This window comes from Sinohyriopsis cumingii, unplaced genomic scaffold (assembly GCF_028554795.1).
Source record: "Sinohyriopsis cumingii isolate HCF-2022 unplaced genomic scaffold, ASM2855479v2 utg001527l, whole genome shotgun sequence".
In the NCBI taxonomy this organism is placed as follows: domain Eukaryota; kingdom Metazoa; phylum Mollusca; class Bivalvia; order Unionida; family Unionidae; genus Sinohyriopsis; species Sinohyriopsis cumingii.
This window is the reverse complement of record NW_028316012.1, coordinates 3,356,816-3,375,757: the sequence shown is the minus strand read 5'-3', so window position 1 is coordinate 3,375,757 and position 18,942 is coordinate 3,356,816. Positions and strand designations below refer to the sequence as shown.

Below are 18,942 nucleotides of genomic sequence, written 5' to 3'. Positions count from 1 at the left end.
TCCACTTGACATAATGATTGAGATGAGTGTGACTGGAAACCCCCCACCACACTCATCATAAGATAGTCTGTATATTGATCATAAGACGAACGGTGTGGATTAAAGACACACAAAACGCGCCACCCCGGCTCCATGCGTACACGCTCATCGAGGCATTTGATTACTAGACACATGAGAATCTTCAAGCCACTCGTCCTTGGTTGTCTGAACAGAAAGGGAGGAAAATGAATCTGACTGGTAGTAAAGACTTTTGATAGAACGCTAGCTGAAACACAATAGGCGTTCACGGTCCACTTCGGCCATGTTTTATTTTACGGCTTCTCCCCCACACCATTGCCATTTTTGTATCAGCCACAGTTGCATTTAGAATCACGCTTGTGTTTAGTTTAACATTTTCCTATATAACTTTTGAATTGAGTGTACATGATGGCATAATGAAAGCTTTGCGGTGATGTCCTCTTCCATACATTCTGCAGCGCTCTGAGTTTCTTCGTACTGCTACTCAGGAAATGAATCGAACCCATGAATTGTTGTTAACTGTTCAGCAGCCTTCACCGGGTTGGACAGGGTGCGTTATTCACAAGCCTCACGATAGTAGACCGAGAGTATTCCGACTCCAAAATGTCACTGTTGTTGCCTAGATTTACGGGACTTCAGGTATCTCCAAGCTTGGTATTTTACAGCACTTATGAAGTTGCTAACCTTCTTGGCCGAATGTTCTGATACTTTGGAACAGCGAAAGTTAGTTCCTGGAACGTCATTTTTCTCTATCTTTATCAAATACATCTTTTGAACTGCTGCCATTGTTTATCCTACACTTTCACGTTTGTGTAGCACATGTACATGACGCGTCGTCGATCTCTGCTATACTCCTTAGCTTCTTGAAGTCCCATATCCACTAATCTTTGCTGGTCTCGATCGCCCTCCTTTTTGTCCTGTTGTGCTTTTTCCTCAACATCCCCTGTTTCCTCTTCGTGATGTTGATCTGTTTATTTTTTTCCCTGCCCTATGATTGACCCTAGTTAATATACAATCTTAGCGGCCTTGAGAGAAATCATTCCCTGACGAATGTTTCTAGAACTAAACTTATGGTCTGACTGCAGACATTTATCTGACCCTAGGCTATATATCAAAGTGTACAAAACATATTTTATACTGTCCAATTAAAGCTATATATCGACTATCCACACACACTCCCTTTGCACCCTGCGTATACAAATTTCCCAAAAATTATGTAGGAAATTGCAAAATTTAGCCTCTTGAGCTAATTAATTCCAAATTAAACTGTAACTGCCCAACTCTATTTTAAACATTTTTATCTACTAAAAGATAATCAAAGTTACAACAACTGGTCATTAACCTAAACATTTGACTAATTAGAAAAAAATGCTATCACTGATTGCAAGTAAATGTACAAACACACAATCCTACAACGACAATGCAAATGGCTTCCTTGTTTCAATTGCTTCAGCCTGTACTGCAACCTAATACCACTTCCCCAAGTGGCTGCTGATAATACCACATTTAACCGAAATCACAACCCCTACATTTAACAGTAAATAACGATGTACTCCTCGATCATATACATACAATTATTAAATTTATGAAGAGAATGTAGAGAATTAATTATAATTGTATCTACTCTTCTAAAACTGATATAAAGACCTTATCACCTTCAATAACTAAGTTTAGCCCTCTAATACATCTCTTCATTATACCAAAAAGTAAATAACACACATACAAAAGCCATAAAATATGTTTCATCGTAAATATGCAAAGAAACTGTCAGAACATCACGCTAATCAATCATGTAAAACCTTCTCTATCCGAATTTTGAAAACGGATGCATTATTACTGGACATTACTGTGCTTTTAAAGGACGAGGTAAAGACGTAAAGCGTTATTATGTCGTATTTTGACTTCGGTGAGATATTTAATAATGAAAATTGAATATTTATTTACAAGCGTACTGTAAAAATAGCATTTTATATACAAGCAAACAAAGCAAAGAACACTTGAAATAGCAAACTTTATCTGTTGAAGAATTTGTGAGAAATTAATGAGCTTTTTTTACGGCTGCATGGATTTCTTTATTTCTTATTTTTGCGAGTCTTTACTGATAAAGTTATATGGAGTAAAAAGTTCAGTCCTCGTCGAATGCGTTTATGTGGTTTAGTCAGGAAAAAAGTTATAATGTCTTGTTGAATGTCACGACGAGATGAATTCGGTAGTATAAGTACTGACCATTTTATTTTTACCAGCATGTATTCAAAATATAAAAACATACATACCATTTTAAAAGGTATAAAGAGGCTTCAGTTTCACCTGTCTAAATCGCCTGGTACAACGAAGACTACAGGGATCGAACACTTTGTCATCAATGTTCAATTTATTACTGGATAAATCTTTCAATAATCATCCGTAAATGTATTCTGTTTTGATGAGCGTTTCGTTTTAGTTAGTGGAAAGATGGGAATAACATGCAGGGAATAATTACTTTCATCCAATAAAATTGTATTTTTTTTTAATGGCCACGCTTTGAGTGTGTGTGTGTGTGTGTGTGTGTGTGTGTGTGTGTGTGTGATGTGGAATCTTAACGTATCTTTATAAAAGAAAGTTCAGTCATATCGCTATGATGTTTGTATTGTGTCAGTTTATAGTAATATCTTGCACTGGCACATCATGACGCAGACATGTAGCATCATGTTCCACCAAGCCACATGGTTCTGATACTAACCTCAATGTTGAGCGGCTAGCTAGACAGCTGCTAGTACACCTGCAAGCTCTCTCTATTGGTTGACCACAACTGTCTGTAGTAAATGAATCATTTCATCTAAAGGATGAGTTTATCGATGAATCTTTCCATATGGTATTGGATAACTACCCAAACACCCATTACAGCATGCAAGAACCACTGTATCTTTATGCAATGCTATAACAATGGGCATTAATATGAGGCGCTGTAGCGGACAAAAGCTGGTCCAATCAGAACGTTGCCGCTGAAATTTTAATGTCATGTGTCCATAATGTTGTATCCAAAATGCTTATCCTTAAAGTTTCATTTTCTAGGTCGAGATTTCAGATTGCATCTGTTGAATTAAACGATTGTGGTTGAAAGTTATATTTTCTATGTAGAGATTTTAGATTATATCTGTTGAATTAAACAGTTGTGGTTGAAAGTTATATTTTCCATGTCGACGTTTAATATTGTATCGTATGAATTACACGGAGGTGGTTGAAATTTCAGTGTCATACGTCGAGAATTCCTAATTTACGTATTCGTTCAAAGAGTTTATATTGAAAGTTCCATTTCATATGTTGAGTATTTTAAATTTCATCTGCTGAATTACACAGCGCTGGTTGAAAATTCGATGTCCAATGTCGAGTTTTTAGATTGTATCTTCTGAATTACACGGAGGTTGTTGAATTTTTAATGTCATATGTCGAAAGTTTCAATTTAACATGTTGAATCACATTGACTGTGCTGAAAGTTCCATTTCGTACGTTGAGTTTTCAGGTTTTATCTGTTGAATTACACAGCGGTGATTGGACATTTTATTGTGCTTGTCAGAACTGTTATTTTCATATGGTGAAATGAGGTGTTGTTGTTACAAGTTACGTTACACAGCGTCCACTTGAAGAATTCAAAATATCATCGAATATTAAATACACAATCGCATATTCAATTATGAGGCGACATTAAATTTCTTGAATTTACAGTCTGAAAGTTACCATTCACCGGTCGATAATTACTATGAATTTATTCGCTAGAGGTCGCTTTCGTGAACGGACCGCGTTATTTGTAAACAAGGAGGCTACTTCTTGTTGCTGTGAAATTCAACAGATGAAATCTAAATACTCGCCATGTGAAACGGAACTTTCATCACAAACAGATGCATACAACGTGTGCATTAGGGATTCTCAACATATGATATTGAAATTTAAACCACCCCTGTGTAATTCAAAATATACACTGTGAAACGTCGACGTAGGAAATATAACTTTAAACCACCACTGTATAATTCAACATATAAAATCTAAAATCTCGATCTAGAAAATGGAACTTTAAGGACAAGCAGTTTGATCCAACACGTGATATTGTATTTCTCGATATGCGACATCGAAATTTCAACTGCAACTTTCTCTATGAACCAGCTTTTGTCCGCTACGGCGCCTGATATAGGTTAACGCCATGGATTTGGAATGAAGTGTAGAACACAATGAAATGCTAGTTTAGACATAGATCTCCTCAGTTGTGATCATAGGTCTACGCACGTGTACAAGAGGTTTTTAAATTCCTTCTCCATGAAATGATGTAAGAGTATATTTGATTTGGGGATGTTTTAAATGTTCCACTTTTAAGAACTAATTAGAAATTCATCGTAGAAAGAACCATACTATAGATAAGAACCAGTCCTTCTTATCATAATGTTTAAAATACTTCATCCATTTTTGCTAACTAGAAGCATTAAGATGCCGGCGCTTCAGCAATATGCGGTCTATTTGTAGCCTTCATTAATCAAACCCAGCAAGAGGCTTAACTTGTCATTAGGCAAATGTAAGAAAGCCGTCGTGGGCAATTCACCTATTCGAAATCCCAAGCATCCTAACGGGTATCGCGTGCCCCAATCTTATAATACTGCGTCACCGTTAATAAACACTTTTCCAGCTAATGTGTAAGCGAGGAGGATTTACGTCTTCTTATCTTTATCTAATAAAATGAGACATTTTCCTGGTGCCTTGCTTACTAGTGCAATATATATAATCACATAATATCTTTTTTGCAGTAGTGTATGGTCCCTGATTGACTGAATGATTGATTTAATTGCTTCAATGAAATGTGGGAATTGTGTCTGTACAATATGTCCAGTGTATGTGCGCGTGTGTGTATGTGTATACATGCATATGCACTCTCGTATTCTAAGAATTGTTCATGGTTACATAACAACATTCAAATTATGTCTTTCTAGACAAAAAACATCTTTGAGTCTTCTGTTGTCTTAAACTGCTTTCATGTCTTGTCGCTCCATTTAAATGAACTTGTATTGATACAATATGGTCTTTTATTTCGCTGGTACCACGTCTTTGTGGCATAGGGGCCCCGAGTGGCCGAATGGTCTAAAGCGTTCTCCGTTACGGATCACTGCCATCTCACCTCTGTCTGCGAGGCTTCGAGTCTCATATTCAGCCAGTTCGGGTATGTGAGAAAGCTTGCCAGCAGCTTCTTGTGGGTCGGTGGTTCTTTCCCGGGTTTTCCCGGGTTCTTCCTCCATCATTAATACTGGCAGCCATGTATAGCCTATCGTTTGCTGAAAAATGCGTTAAACCCTACAACAACAAAAATCATTGTGTCATATTTTAATAAACCACAACGGGATTTAATGGCAGCATTTAAAACGTTCATGTAGGTATCGCATTATCATAAACTAATAATACTAACATGATCTTGTCATAGGTGTTTGTACTGATAGATACGAGCTTAAGACAAGGTGCCTTAGTACTTAAAGATGGGCCAACTATGCTTTATTCCTTTATAATTTACACTAATTTAACCATATCAAATTGCTTTAAAGTAGAGGGAACTAAAACACGCATGCGTGATAATACTATTGCTATAAATTACGCGTATTTGGTACGAAGTTTAACGATATGTCCGAGGACATTGTTTAGTTCTTAAGCATGCTTGTTACATTTTCTGTCATTGGAAAAGACAGTTCTATTGCAGCAAAAATATAATATAAATAGTCATTTGCAAACTTTATGTTAAATCTTCTTTTATGTATTTTATTAGTTACTCCAAAATAAAAATGATCCCTTAATAAATTAAAATGACACTCTTATAACTGTTTTGACACATCAAAAAGAAAGTCATTCAACTAATGTTCATGGAAAAAATATTGTAATTTCTCGATAAAATATTGTTTTCTACTTGATTGGAGAGGTCACGAATGTCGGTCTCTTGCCTAGATTTCAAGTACTTTTTCTGTGTATGTAATTGTTTACCGCGCTTGATCGTAGGTGAAAGGACTATATATAGTCATGACCCTGTGAAAGTGATGACTATCCATATTTTGCTATCATTTTCCATTGATATCAAATGTAATCATAACTCACTTACAATGACATTTCAAACACTTTCTAACCAAAATTCATGTGCAACATTACTATGCAGACGCATTATACAGATGTTTCGGATTTTGTATTCCGACCGCTAGACCGCTGCAAAATAGGTTGGTGATCAGTTCAGGAACGTAGGAGTGTGGGCTATGATGTAAAGGTATTTTGCTTGTGTTATGTTTTTTTTTTTAATATGCAAATTACACGAAACCCCCATATGTTTGTACCTCTGTTCCTCATCGTTTTGTGTTATGTTTTTTTTTAATATGCAAATTACACGAAACCCCCATATGTTTGTACCTCTGTTCCTCATCGTTTTGTGTTATGTTTTTTCTTTAATATGCAAATTACACGAAACCCCTATATGTTTGTACCTCTGTTCCTCATCGTTTTGTGTTATGTTTTTTTTTAAATATGCAAATTACACGAAACCCCTATATGTTTGTACCTCTGTTCCTCATCGTTTTGTGTTATGTTTTTTTTTTAATATGCAAATTACACGAAACCCCTATATGTTTGTACCTCTGTTCCTCATCGTTTTGTGTTATGTTTTTTCTTTAATATGCAAATTACACGAAACCCCTATATGTTTGTACCTCTGTTCCTCATCGTTTTGTGTTATGTTTTTTTTTTAAATATGCAAATTACACGAAACCCCTATATGTTTGTACCTCTGTTCCTCATCGTTTTGTGTTATGTTTTTTTCTTTAATATGCAAATTACACGAAACCCCTATATGTTTGTACCTCTGTTCCTCATCGTTTTGTGTTATGTTTTTTTTTTAATATGCAAATTACACGAAACCCCTATATGTTTGTACCTCTGTTCCTCATCGTTTTGTGTTATGTTTTTTTTTAATATGCAAATTACACGAAACCCCTATATGTTTGTACCTCTGTTCCTCATCGTTTTGTGTTATGTTTTTTTCTTTAATATGCAAATTACACGAAACCCCTATATGTTTGTACCTCTGTTCCTCATCGTTTTGTGTTATGTTTTTTTCTTTAATATGCAAATTACACGAAACCCCTATATGTTTGTACCTCTGTTCCTCATCGTTTTGTGTTATGTTTTTTCTTTAATATGCAAATTACACGAAACCCCTATATGTTTGTACCTCTGTTCCTCATCGTTTTGTGTTATGTTTTTTCTTTAATATGCAAATTACACGAAACCCCTATATGTTTGTACCTCTGTTCCTCATCGTTATGGTACTGATAGACGAGGAATCAAATTTAATGATCACCTTCAAAGAACAATTAACGAATTCTGTTCCTATGTAGAAATTTGTATTACGATTTCAAGACATCCGTACGAAGGGAGTCTACATAAAGAAGGATTTAATTGAATATCATATAGAATATATGCGTACTAAATTCGTTTATTTTATTTGAATTATATATATAAGGTATATAACAGGTAAAGTTCGACAGTGGTAAAAAAAATTAAAATAAAAATTAGACTTTGAAAATCTAGCTTGTCAATAAGGGTCGAAATATCTGCCAATCTATTCAAAATTAGTTAGCTCCTTGTATCAGATCTGATAGTCTATATTCAGAAAGTTATTTTTAATCAGCTATTTTAATAATAGAGCAATAAAGATATGCTGCTCAGTCATTTAAAGTAAGTGCTTTAGGGGGTTTTAACCTACAAGATTTAAAACGGAGAACAAGAGTTCTGGCAATTTACGCCTCCATAAATATAAGCACATTAACGTCCAGCAGATAAACTTATGAGACATGTGATAAACATCAAGCTTGGTAAACCTTTATATAAGTGAACAGGAGCTGGTGTATTTATGTGTGCCACTCATAGCTTGTACGCCAGATGCCATTGCTGCATATAGGTTTCATTTCGTTTGGTGTTTTACAGTGCAACAACACATGATCGTTGTTTAGTGCTGAGGCAAACGGAGCAAAGTACCTTGCTCTGGGACACACCACTGTAGACCACCCTGGATGATCCGATGATCGGATTCAAACGCGTACCAAAGGGGACGTTAACGCCTGAGTCACTGCAGCTCAACTCATATCGGTATAGAAAATAAATTACATTTTATCATTACAGTATGCATATTATATTCTGAATATTTAGATTTTAAGAAAAAAACCCTAAAACAAAATAAATTCGGAAACAAAACGTATTGGGTGAAAGTGTCTGACATAGTCGTAATTAACTTTTTATGTAGGAACACACTTATATCGCGTTTGTTTGTGCAGACTTGATCCAGCGAAACAGAAATTGCGTATGTGCCTTGAGGAATGTAGTTTAAAGTTTTCACATATATGGTTTAGTTTTCCTATTTGTATCAGTTCGCATTGTCAGTTCGATTCTAATTTCATTCGCGTTACGATCATTTATAAAGAACACAATCAATGATTCAGATTTACAAGTTTCAAGCTTCTGTTGTTACGACAATTGATTCGAACTTCAGCCTTTCATCACACATTTCGTTATATTGAGGATGAATTTTCAAGCATTATCCGACTGTTTCGACCTACACTTATGGTGACAAAATGAAAGATCTAGTCACTGCAGTAGTGTATCGTATTAAATTTCAAGCAAAGATTAACAAAGATATTTCGCTAACTTGCTCATGCGGGGAAAAAAAGTTAAAGCACTTATTAAACCGAAGTAATAAAGCTTTAAAGAGGAGGGAATCGTAAGCAAGTCGTTGTTAGGTTTGTTCCCTTCATAACCGGAAATGCATCACTGTTGTAAAGCGCGTAGAGCTTCTACAGATTAGGCGCTATACAACATTATTATTATTATTATTATTATTATTATTATAAATAAAAACGTTTTCCAAGAACTCAGGACATAATATAAAACGAGTGCGAGTCTAAATGTAATAGTTCTTCGCGCTTAGAAACAGAATAAAACTAACAAGGTTGAAAGCGTTCCTCTCGTTAAGAGGACTAGAAGATCTACGTTCCAGCATAAGTTACAGAAGAATGAATCTATTACACATGGTATTATATTGCTTTGATATGAATTTGATCTGAACCTTTTGTACGAAAGTGCTGCAAATCTCATTACCTCGAAAACGGGTGACTCAAATACCTGAGATCGCTCGAACTGCTGTCATAATGCATACATGTATATAAGCATATAACTAAGTGTATATATTTTTTTTTTCTTTCTGGACGTTGTGCCATCATTATTCTCGAACCTATCTCCATAGAGGTTAAATATATCTAGTGACCAATGAAGCTGGTTCTGAAGGACTCACGGTACTAATTCAGTTTCCATAGTAAACCGATGCAGACACCATGATATTAAAAATTCTATAACGTAAAATTTTGAGTGCTCATGATCAAATCTGTATTTATCCATATAGATGAAACCTGGATGTCAGCTTCTGTGTTGAGGAAAGGATATGAGCCACGGCATTTTCTGGACCTGCTTGTGTTTGAAACATGTGCTTTCAATTCCGCACCGAAGAGTTGGGTGCTAATTTCAGTAATGAGTGTTCCAAACTCAAGTCTGTTAAAGGACTGAAATTCCATCAATAAAACAATGTCTCTAATTTTTTTAATTATAACTAAGACAAGCTCTCAAAAATTTATTTTTTACTACAACATAACTTACATTATTAACCAATCCTGGTCAGCCAAACCCATATACACTATATTTTATTTTTTCATCCATTTCCATGCTGGTTCCCATTTGTTCATATCATTAGTACCGTGTGTCCTATGAACATGTCTGACACCACGATAAGCTTTCATTGGTACTTTTTGTATAATGCTGAACACGAAAGTGGATTGTACACGATAATTATGAAGTAAAAATGATTCCTTAATAAATTGTATGGATTAATGTGAAAGTATGTATTAACTGCTGTCTACCAAGAGCTGCCTGCAAGCCTAGCAATTTTCTTATTTTGGAGTAACTGTAAACATGTAGCCACAAATCACTGCATGAACAAATCAGTACAATATTACATTAGGACTTGGGAGATTCATGGTCAATCGGAAATGGTTTGTTTCCAAACAGTATAACATTAGATGCAATAATTGTTAAACCTCAATTATTAATTTACAGTTATTCAGGAAAAGTGTAAAACACGGTTACGAAAGTAGAATAGAGTTTCAACGTAGGCCATTTTTGCTTTAACTAATATCTTCAATACATAGTTTGTTTCATTTATCCCTGTCTATTTACTTGTTCCTTTTCTGCATTATTTGGCTATTTTGTTGTTCTTACGCATAAATTACTTACAACTCATACCGTTATCCTTATTCAAAATCTATTGCTTTCGGAAATTACTATAAATACGATTTTGAATCGGAATATCCTTGTCAGTACTTTATTTTATATTTTCATTGTTTCAGTTTAAAATGAATTCTTGTGTCTACTCCTCTTACTTGCGAGGGAATGAATATACCATGAAAGTGATCGATTGACATCATTCAGTGATGACTATAAACAAAGTCACTACTCATTATGTCTTCTTTGCCTGAATTATATTCAAAGTCAGCCTTTGTTCTTTAAGACTGAAATAGCAGAAGGTGACTCGAACTGTTAGCAAAACAATGCACTTGATGTCTTCTTTAAAGCAGGGCATTCGTGTGTTTTGCAGCTGTCTGCCTTCAGCATCAATATTGGTACACCTGTACAAGTTCATACAATAAAAAGTATGTTGGCAGTGAACATTTTTGAGAATAATCGTTTTGCTGTATATGAATGGATAATACAAATATTGAATCAGTTTTTACTGCAGAGATAATTACTGTCTACATCCACTGTTAGATATACGGGAATTTGATAATGAAAATAATTGTATTGATGAAACATTTCTTAAAGAAAATTCAATACATGTAGTTATAACAATTATATTTTGCTGCAAAAATGCATCTTTATCTCCGCCGTTATCGATTCAGCATCTTTTATCTGCCAGCATAAATAACACGCTATCATTTCTTTCACAGCACGATTACTCGTGTACGCAGATACAGGTTTTGAAAAGCGGAAGTAACTTTCCTAGTTCAAAGTTTCTTTACTTTCGATGACGTAATGCTCCAAAAGGTAGAAAAGCACGATGGCTCATTTTATAGTGTAATTTTATAAATAAAACACAAAACGGCATGGGGTATGTAGATCTATGATCTATTAGCCCTCATTCCTGGCTACGAACAGTTAGTATTGTAGTATTACCAAAGCCACCAGTTTGCTGAGCTCAGATTTGCCAGATTGTTTAGACATTTATCCAGCACAAGGCAGAAACGCTTCATCACCGTCTTTCTGGACTTTGTACATACGATATTAGTGGTGGCTAATACAGGAACGGATCCTTCACCAGAACGAAGCTACACTATATATATATATATATATATATATATATATATATATATATATATATTTCGTTGGTTACTTGAGGAAGTGTTTTAGAAGTTGGCAAATATGGAATGCTTAATATATAACAAACAATTAGTCTAAAAATGCTTTAATAGAAATACTATAATACCCTACCAAAAGTTATTATTGAGTTTAATTAATGGAAATAATATAACGTTATTGATGCTTCTTTTGATATTATGGACTCCATAACCTTTAATATTCAACATTAATAGTTTATAAACACTTTAAATAAGCTCTGCTATGAATAAATGATACAGGCCAGAAGCGTATTATATTATACATGACACATATATGTGTTAGATACTGTTTTATGTAACATGCAACCATATCCTGGTAAAACTAGACATTTGGAGGCTAAAGAAGAATGGTCGGAATGAACATGAAAACAATGTGTATATTTAGATTGTGTGGCTTTATATGCTAGTCTACTTGTTTTGTTAGCCAGGTATTCCCATATCTGTCAGACTTGATACTAATCTGAGGAAAGAGGATTTCTTGAGAATGGCAAAACAAGATGTCACAATGTATGTTTATATGTGTGTGTGTGTGTGTGTGTGTCCTGAATAGTATTTGTCACTGGCAAACAGTTCTAAAATTTATGTTTCTATTTTATTACATGTTTTTTATATTTCACCATTATTGATGGTAAATTGTATGTTGTACGCATTAAACATGTAATGACTAAAAGCAGGTCAATAATTTCGATTCTTCAAACTTTTATTACTGCGTATGTCTTCTTTCAAAAATAGGTGTTTTCATTCGCTTTACTTTGATGACACGATTGGAAGATCACCAGTATAAATTACATGTGCACTGAATTATTTCATATCTGCTGTAGATACAAGTGTGGTGAAAAGCTTTTGGTTTTAAAGTTTCTTTTAGGTTGTTTACAAAATCGTTGGAAATCCAGTGAAAGTCTGTCGAGACATAAAAAAGCCTTCTTTCGGATTTAATTTAGGATTCATATGTATGTGAATAATAATTAGAGCTACAATCCGAAAATTCAAGTTATAAAACTTTGTGAATATTTGTGTATTCGTTTCGTCACCCAATGTAGTTTACAAGTAAGAATCTTAGGACCACTAGATGACTTGATATTCAAACTAGATTGGGTTTTTCATTCACGTTTTGTAGCAATTACATAGCTATGGATGTATCAATATAAATCAAATCTGACACGATCATATTATTTTCTTCAAAAGGCAGTAATGTGGATGTCAGCGTGGTATCAGTAAGATGTGCATTGACCAGTTGACATGACCTTGGAACATAACGATTTAAATTGCAGGGCCAAGAGTTTGCTGTTAGATCAGGGCTTGCTACTCTCCGTATTGATTTGAATATACTCAATTATAAATAATTTTGTTAATTGCTAACCTAATACATAATTGTTAGTATTTATATATACACAACAGAAGATCAGAAAAATATCCATGCTTCAATCGAATCATCTCTACGGATGCTTTTCAGGTGAATACATCACTCCTTTGAAAATATTTTTGTACAATATTTTTTGCAAATAAACAATTTGTTGTCATTGTAATATTATTTACGTCATTAATTTTACGGCAAGATATTTATAATTTTCTTACATCTAAAAACAACACTATTACAGAAAAAATAAATTTATAAAGTTGAATTGATATGAAGGTACATCACTGCATTGATATAATGTAGAATGTGACCATACAAATTAAAGCCATTAAAAAGTTTTTGAGTCATCATGATATGAGAATGTATTAGTGTGTTGATATAGTGTACTAGTGTGTTGATACAGTGTACTAGTGTGTTGATATAATGTACTAGTGTGTTGTGAGTGTGTGTGTGTGTGTATGTATGTATCTGTGTGTGTGTTATACATTTAGATGTAAAGTGGTATATTTCCAGTTTCTGATTACATTTTATTATTGTTGCAAAGGTAGCAACATATGAAAATAAAATCTAGCATAAGAAGCCACGATGAATTAATTATTGTCAAATTAACTAACATAGAATAGTAGATGGCACAGATGATTTTTTAAATACATAACACACCATTCTTTGCGATATGCATCACTGGTACAAATATGGTGACGAAAAACAAAAACAAAACAGTATTGAATATATCAAGGAACTTTGGTCACATCAATGTTTTACATCTTTTTATACATTGATTTACAGGATTTAACAGTCACTCTCTTCTCTGTGACTTTGTCAGTCTTTCATCTTGATTTATATCTTTTTTATACTGTTGATACATTTTATTTGAAAGGCAATCCTCCATCTGTCCGTGTATCTGTCTTTCCTGTAAGGCATTGCCATTTACATATCATAATGTGTCGTGCTCACAGAGACAGTTCAGTGTATCAAGCGAACTATTTTTCTTTCCAGATCTACAACGTCGTCGGCAGGTCAACCCAGAAGCTATGCTGAGGAAACTGTCCAGATATACAACACGATATTTCACAAATACAATGCCATGATTCGCCCTGCTGTTGACTTTCCTAAACCAGAATACGTTGACATTGATCTAACTTTGATCCAAGTTCGTAACCTTGACCTCAAGAATAAAGAAATGGATACTATTTGTGACATATCTCTTGTAAGTATTGTTCTGATGTCTTGATTAATACAGTATTTCACACACAAAGCATAGGAAGATTTCAGACCAAGACATTAAGCGATCTTAAATACTTCTATCTGCTGAACACTTCAACGTATCTTCCTTTACACTAAGTTCCATATTATGTGTACAAAAGCGTTAGAGAAGAAAAACTGGGGATGGCAAGAAGAGATTTAGCGGTTGTTATTTTATCTACATTGCAGATATAGTGAAATAACACGAGATAAGTCTGTCTACAGAAAAAGAAAGCCATATAATTGAAAATCAGGCATCAAAAGGTAATTTCCAGATTACGGTTAGTTCAAATATTGATTTGTTACTTATGAGTGCTCGTGGAGGGGCTAATGGAAAACAGTGGGAAGAAATATAGTGGGAACAACGTGCCAAAATATTCTGAAAATTTTCACTTTTTAAAGCCTTTGATCTAAGAAGCAATTCTTGGGTCTTTGGCAATAATGTCAACCCACATAAAAAATGTTTGGCAAATTACATGGTGTTTGACTCTTTTTCAAGAACTTGTGTACAGTTACACCTATAGCCAATCAATCATCTGTGATAGAACTTGGGACTGTACAAGTAACTAGTTTGCTTAGTCTCACTTGTTGTGTGTGTGTGTGTGTGTGTGTGTGTGCTTTAGATTTCTAACGTAGCTTTAACACTTTTGAGACATATCGCTACAATGTCTGCAGTATGACAGTTTATAGTGATGTTTAATACTGGGGCATCATGCCGCAGCCTTGTAGCATGATGTCCCACCCAGTCACATTATCTTGACACCTGGCCGACCAGTCGTGACACTAACATGTTAATGCTGAGCGCCACGCGAGGAAGCTGCTAGTACCATCTTTAAAAGTCTCGGCCGGGATTCGAACCCGCGACCTAACGCATCCCAGACGGACCGCTCTACCACTAAGCCACCGGAGCGGCCAGCTATGTTTTATATTTAAGTGACTCGAAATGTCATTGAGCTGTTTCAACTACTGTTTTCATATTTTTACTTACTACCAAACCTTTTTGTGGAAATAAACTGAACTGTTTTAAGTACGATTATTTTTATTTTAAAAAATACATATCAGCACGTATAGAAAATCACATAGTTATATTGGATAACTCGTATTATGTAATAATCAAGTCAAAGGTCAAAATACTTATTAGTATATACGTCTTCTGCTTCAAGAGGAGAATACGTATAAAATAAAGGACTTTATATTTATTTAGTAGACATATTACGTAACATCATATTCAGATGGACAATTTAGAAAATATAAATATAAATATAAGCTCTCATCACTTTAAACGGACATCAAATATATGAGGTCACTAACCCCCGGTCAAAGGTCAGCCTACTCATTCCTTTTGTAACGCAAGTAGAGCGCTTCCCTTTTTTGTGACGTGTATAAAATTAATGCAATAAGCCAAACTATCACCATGTTTAATTAGTAGATCCCAGATTTCAAGCTCTTATTTGGATTTTATTTGAAACATGCAAGTATTACAATGGACTTAAATACACCAGAAAATGGTGCGTCTAAAGGGACATGTAGCTTGTAATAAAGGAATAAAAAGAAACAAGAAACAAAGAAAATTGACAAGGAAAGTTTTATTACCTTTCCTTAGACAAATATATAGAGGCAGTGTCATATTAGTCCAAGTACAATTCCTAGGCATTAGCATTACTACGTACCTAACAAGCATCAAAACGTCAGATGAAGCAATGTGTATTCCTATTTGACAAAAGAGAAATAATGTATACGATATAGATGCATATAATATTGACTGGTCCTACACATGAAATTACTAAAAATTGGCTTAAGATAGGCGCACACACCCCAACCCCTCCCCTGAATAAAACCCACAAAATAAAACTATATCAATTCTTAGATCATTCAAACTTATCTCGGACACATTGTTTTGTCAGTTGCACTTTTAATTGCCTCAGGATTGAGGGATAATATGATATTTAACAATAAATCGTATCTTTATTATCATAAATAATATGATATTTAACAATAAATAGTATCTTTATTATCATAAATAATATGATATTTAACAATAAATAGTATCTTTATTATCATAAATAATATGATATTTAACAATAAATCGTATCTTTATTATCATAAATAATATGATATTTAACAATAAATCGTATCTTTATTATCATAAATAATGATATTTAACAATAAATCGTATCTTTATTATCATAAATATTAATTGACATTGTGAGCTTAAATTTCTTCGTGCATGTGTAAGGGTGACAACTATATTTTCTCCGCTATATTATATGAATTCCATACAATTGAGAAAAAAGGCTTCTAAAGGTAGAGGAAAAACTGAGATTGATTTAAATTTGTTCTCCTTGATAAAGAGGGTACCGCATATAAGATAGTTCGTGTTCTCTAGAATGCCAGTATGCGGAGTGCAGCCTTCCGTAAACGCACCAGCTTGAAGATCAGCGTGGACTTTAATCGACAGAATGGGTAATATGTGACTAATATAACCGTATAAAGCAATTCCAAAAGAATCAGTTGGACAGAAATAAATAGGATTAATTAAAAGTCAATAGAGGGTTTAAAGCAAGTGGCAATGGGAAATGCTGACTTATAGAAATTTGCGTTTGTTTGATGCACTAAAGGGACTGCAAGTGAACTTATCTTTATAAACTGCGTGCGGAAATTCATGGCCAGAAATGGGGCAACTATTGCATGACAATAAAAAGAACAGTGGGTAGGAAGATCATATCTAAGGTAACTTACATATAATTAATTATACCAGCATATGAGATCGTATATGATGCAAAGCGATATACAACAAATGAACCATCTTCCTTGAGCCCTACAGTAGTGTCTCTGTCCTGGATTATGGCACGTTTAACAAGAATCAGACAGCTACTTTTTCTACAAGATTTATACTGGCATGCAGGTGAAATAGTTAATGTTTGGCCAACAGCTTTCACATTGAGTATACATAATTTATTTTGTTACATATATGTCAGTCTCGGAGCAACCTCCGCTGATGCAACGCCATTAAACGGTGCAACCCTTTGTCTGTCATAGATTATTTATTTAGAGCCCACTCCTCTTCCTCCAATATGTGTTATTTTAATTTCATATATTTTATTGTTAAATGCCTGTCAATATGGAACCACAAATGCCAACTGCATCAAACTTATACAGTTTATAAATGACATCCATTTGTATGCAGTTATATGGATCACCTGCGAGGCTGTTAAATCCGATAGGTATCTTGGAACCAATTGTTTCTCCATAGACCTCAATACTAACGTTTGGGAGAATGCATATACCTGCTTCAGCATGCATACCAAACACTGTCTTAGCAGCAATGTTAGGTTGTCAATTTGACAAAGATACAACCAGGTACTCAACCAGGCCCCGCCCCCAGTGCTTGTGTAATTGGTATATATATATATATATATATATATATATATATATATATATATATATGCCTAATACCTTGAAAGGAAAACAAATTTATGCCGTGCATACTGTAAAAAAATAATAAGTAAGCTTTGCTAATCGAAGTTTAAAATTCGAGAGTTTTACCCCGTACACTTTCTGTAATCATGATCTATTGTAACTGTCTAAACGACCTGTAAGAGGGGCTTTTATCATTTAGTAGCCTCCACCCCATCCCCCCAACGTTTCCTCAACGGGAGGAACATTTGTTGCGCTTCCTCTCTGCGTTGAGCACTGCACTATGGAGACTGGATAGCATAGCACTCTAATCAAATTACAAATCATTTTCAATTGCAGCCAAATGCTTATTGCTCTTTGTGTTTTTCCTGTGATGTTGCTTATATAATTTCAAGTTACTCAGTACACTTATAGAAAGCCAAGCAGTCATCATGGCAAAAAAAACCCCACGTATTTTTATATCCCACATCATTTTCTATGCAGATAACACTGAATAATCTGGAAAGATATTTGTGTCGTCTGGTTGAAGAACAGTTGTAAAAGTATGCGATTCTAAAGAGACTTCAACGATACTATAATGTCATGGTGGCAACGATACTATGATGTGATGGTGGCAACGATACTATACTGTCATGGTGGCAACGATACTATAATGTCGTGGTGGCAATGATACTATAATGTCATGGTGGCAACGATACTATAATGTCATGGTGGCAACGATACTATAATGTCATGGTGGCAACGATACTATAATGTCATGGTGGCGCACTACAGTATCGTACTTTGCATGTGGCTTCAGTTGTAAAGAAAACGGAATTTCACAGGTTTTCCTAAGTAATGAACGAGTTTAAAAAAAAAATTGAATATCGTAGGAAATGTTAAAATAATTGTTTAATTCCCTTTCTTTTGGTGTAAGATTAATGGGTGTCATTGGGGATATTTAATATACAGGCTGGCCTTGCTTCGGATGTGCATCTGTAAAGTAACTGCTAACTCCGCCTGGCAATTTTAAATTTATGGACTTCAAAAGGTAAAATGTACGAAATCTTATTTTAATAACTTTTATAAATTTTGTAACTCACTTATTGCACTTTCAGGAGCATGTATAGCCTACTCTGGCAAAAGTCATTTCCCTAATTTTAAAATCTGTTTAAGATAGCATTCTTTGGAATTGTTTAGCCTGATTTTTAGAGGGTATATGGATAGCCATTTAGATCAGAAGTGTGCTTAAATCACGCATGATTTCCACAACTACAATATATATATATATATATATATATATATATATATATATATATATATATATATATATATATATATATATATATATCGAGGTATGCCGCAGTTCTCTCTATTGTGGATGTTTTAATGCAAACAAATTTACCTTATATCTCTCATTCTGTCAGAATTACATAATACATGTGGGGC

At 34.3% G+C, this 18,942-nt stretch overlaps 1 protein-coding gene across 1 annotated transcript in view; it reads left to right on the top strand.

Moving 5' to 3' along the window:
• LOC149772041 (acetylcholine receptor subunit beta-like) overlaps positions 1–18,942 on the top strand; it is a 30,419-nt gene that overhangs the window by 9,237 nt on the left and 2,240 nt on the right. The window contains exon 2 of the mRNA XM_089947951.1: positions 13,852–14,062. Within this exon, the coding sequence (XP_089804077.1) occupies positions 13,852–14,062 (211 nt within the window). The remainder of the gene's footprint in view (positions 1–13,851; positions 14,063–18,942) is intronic.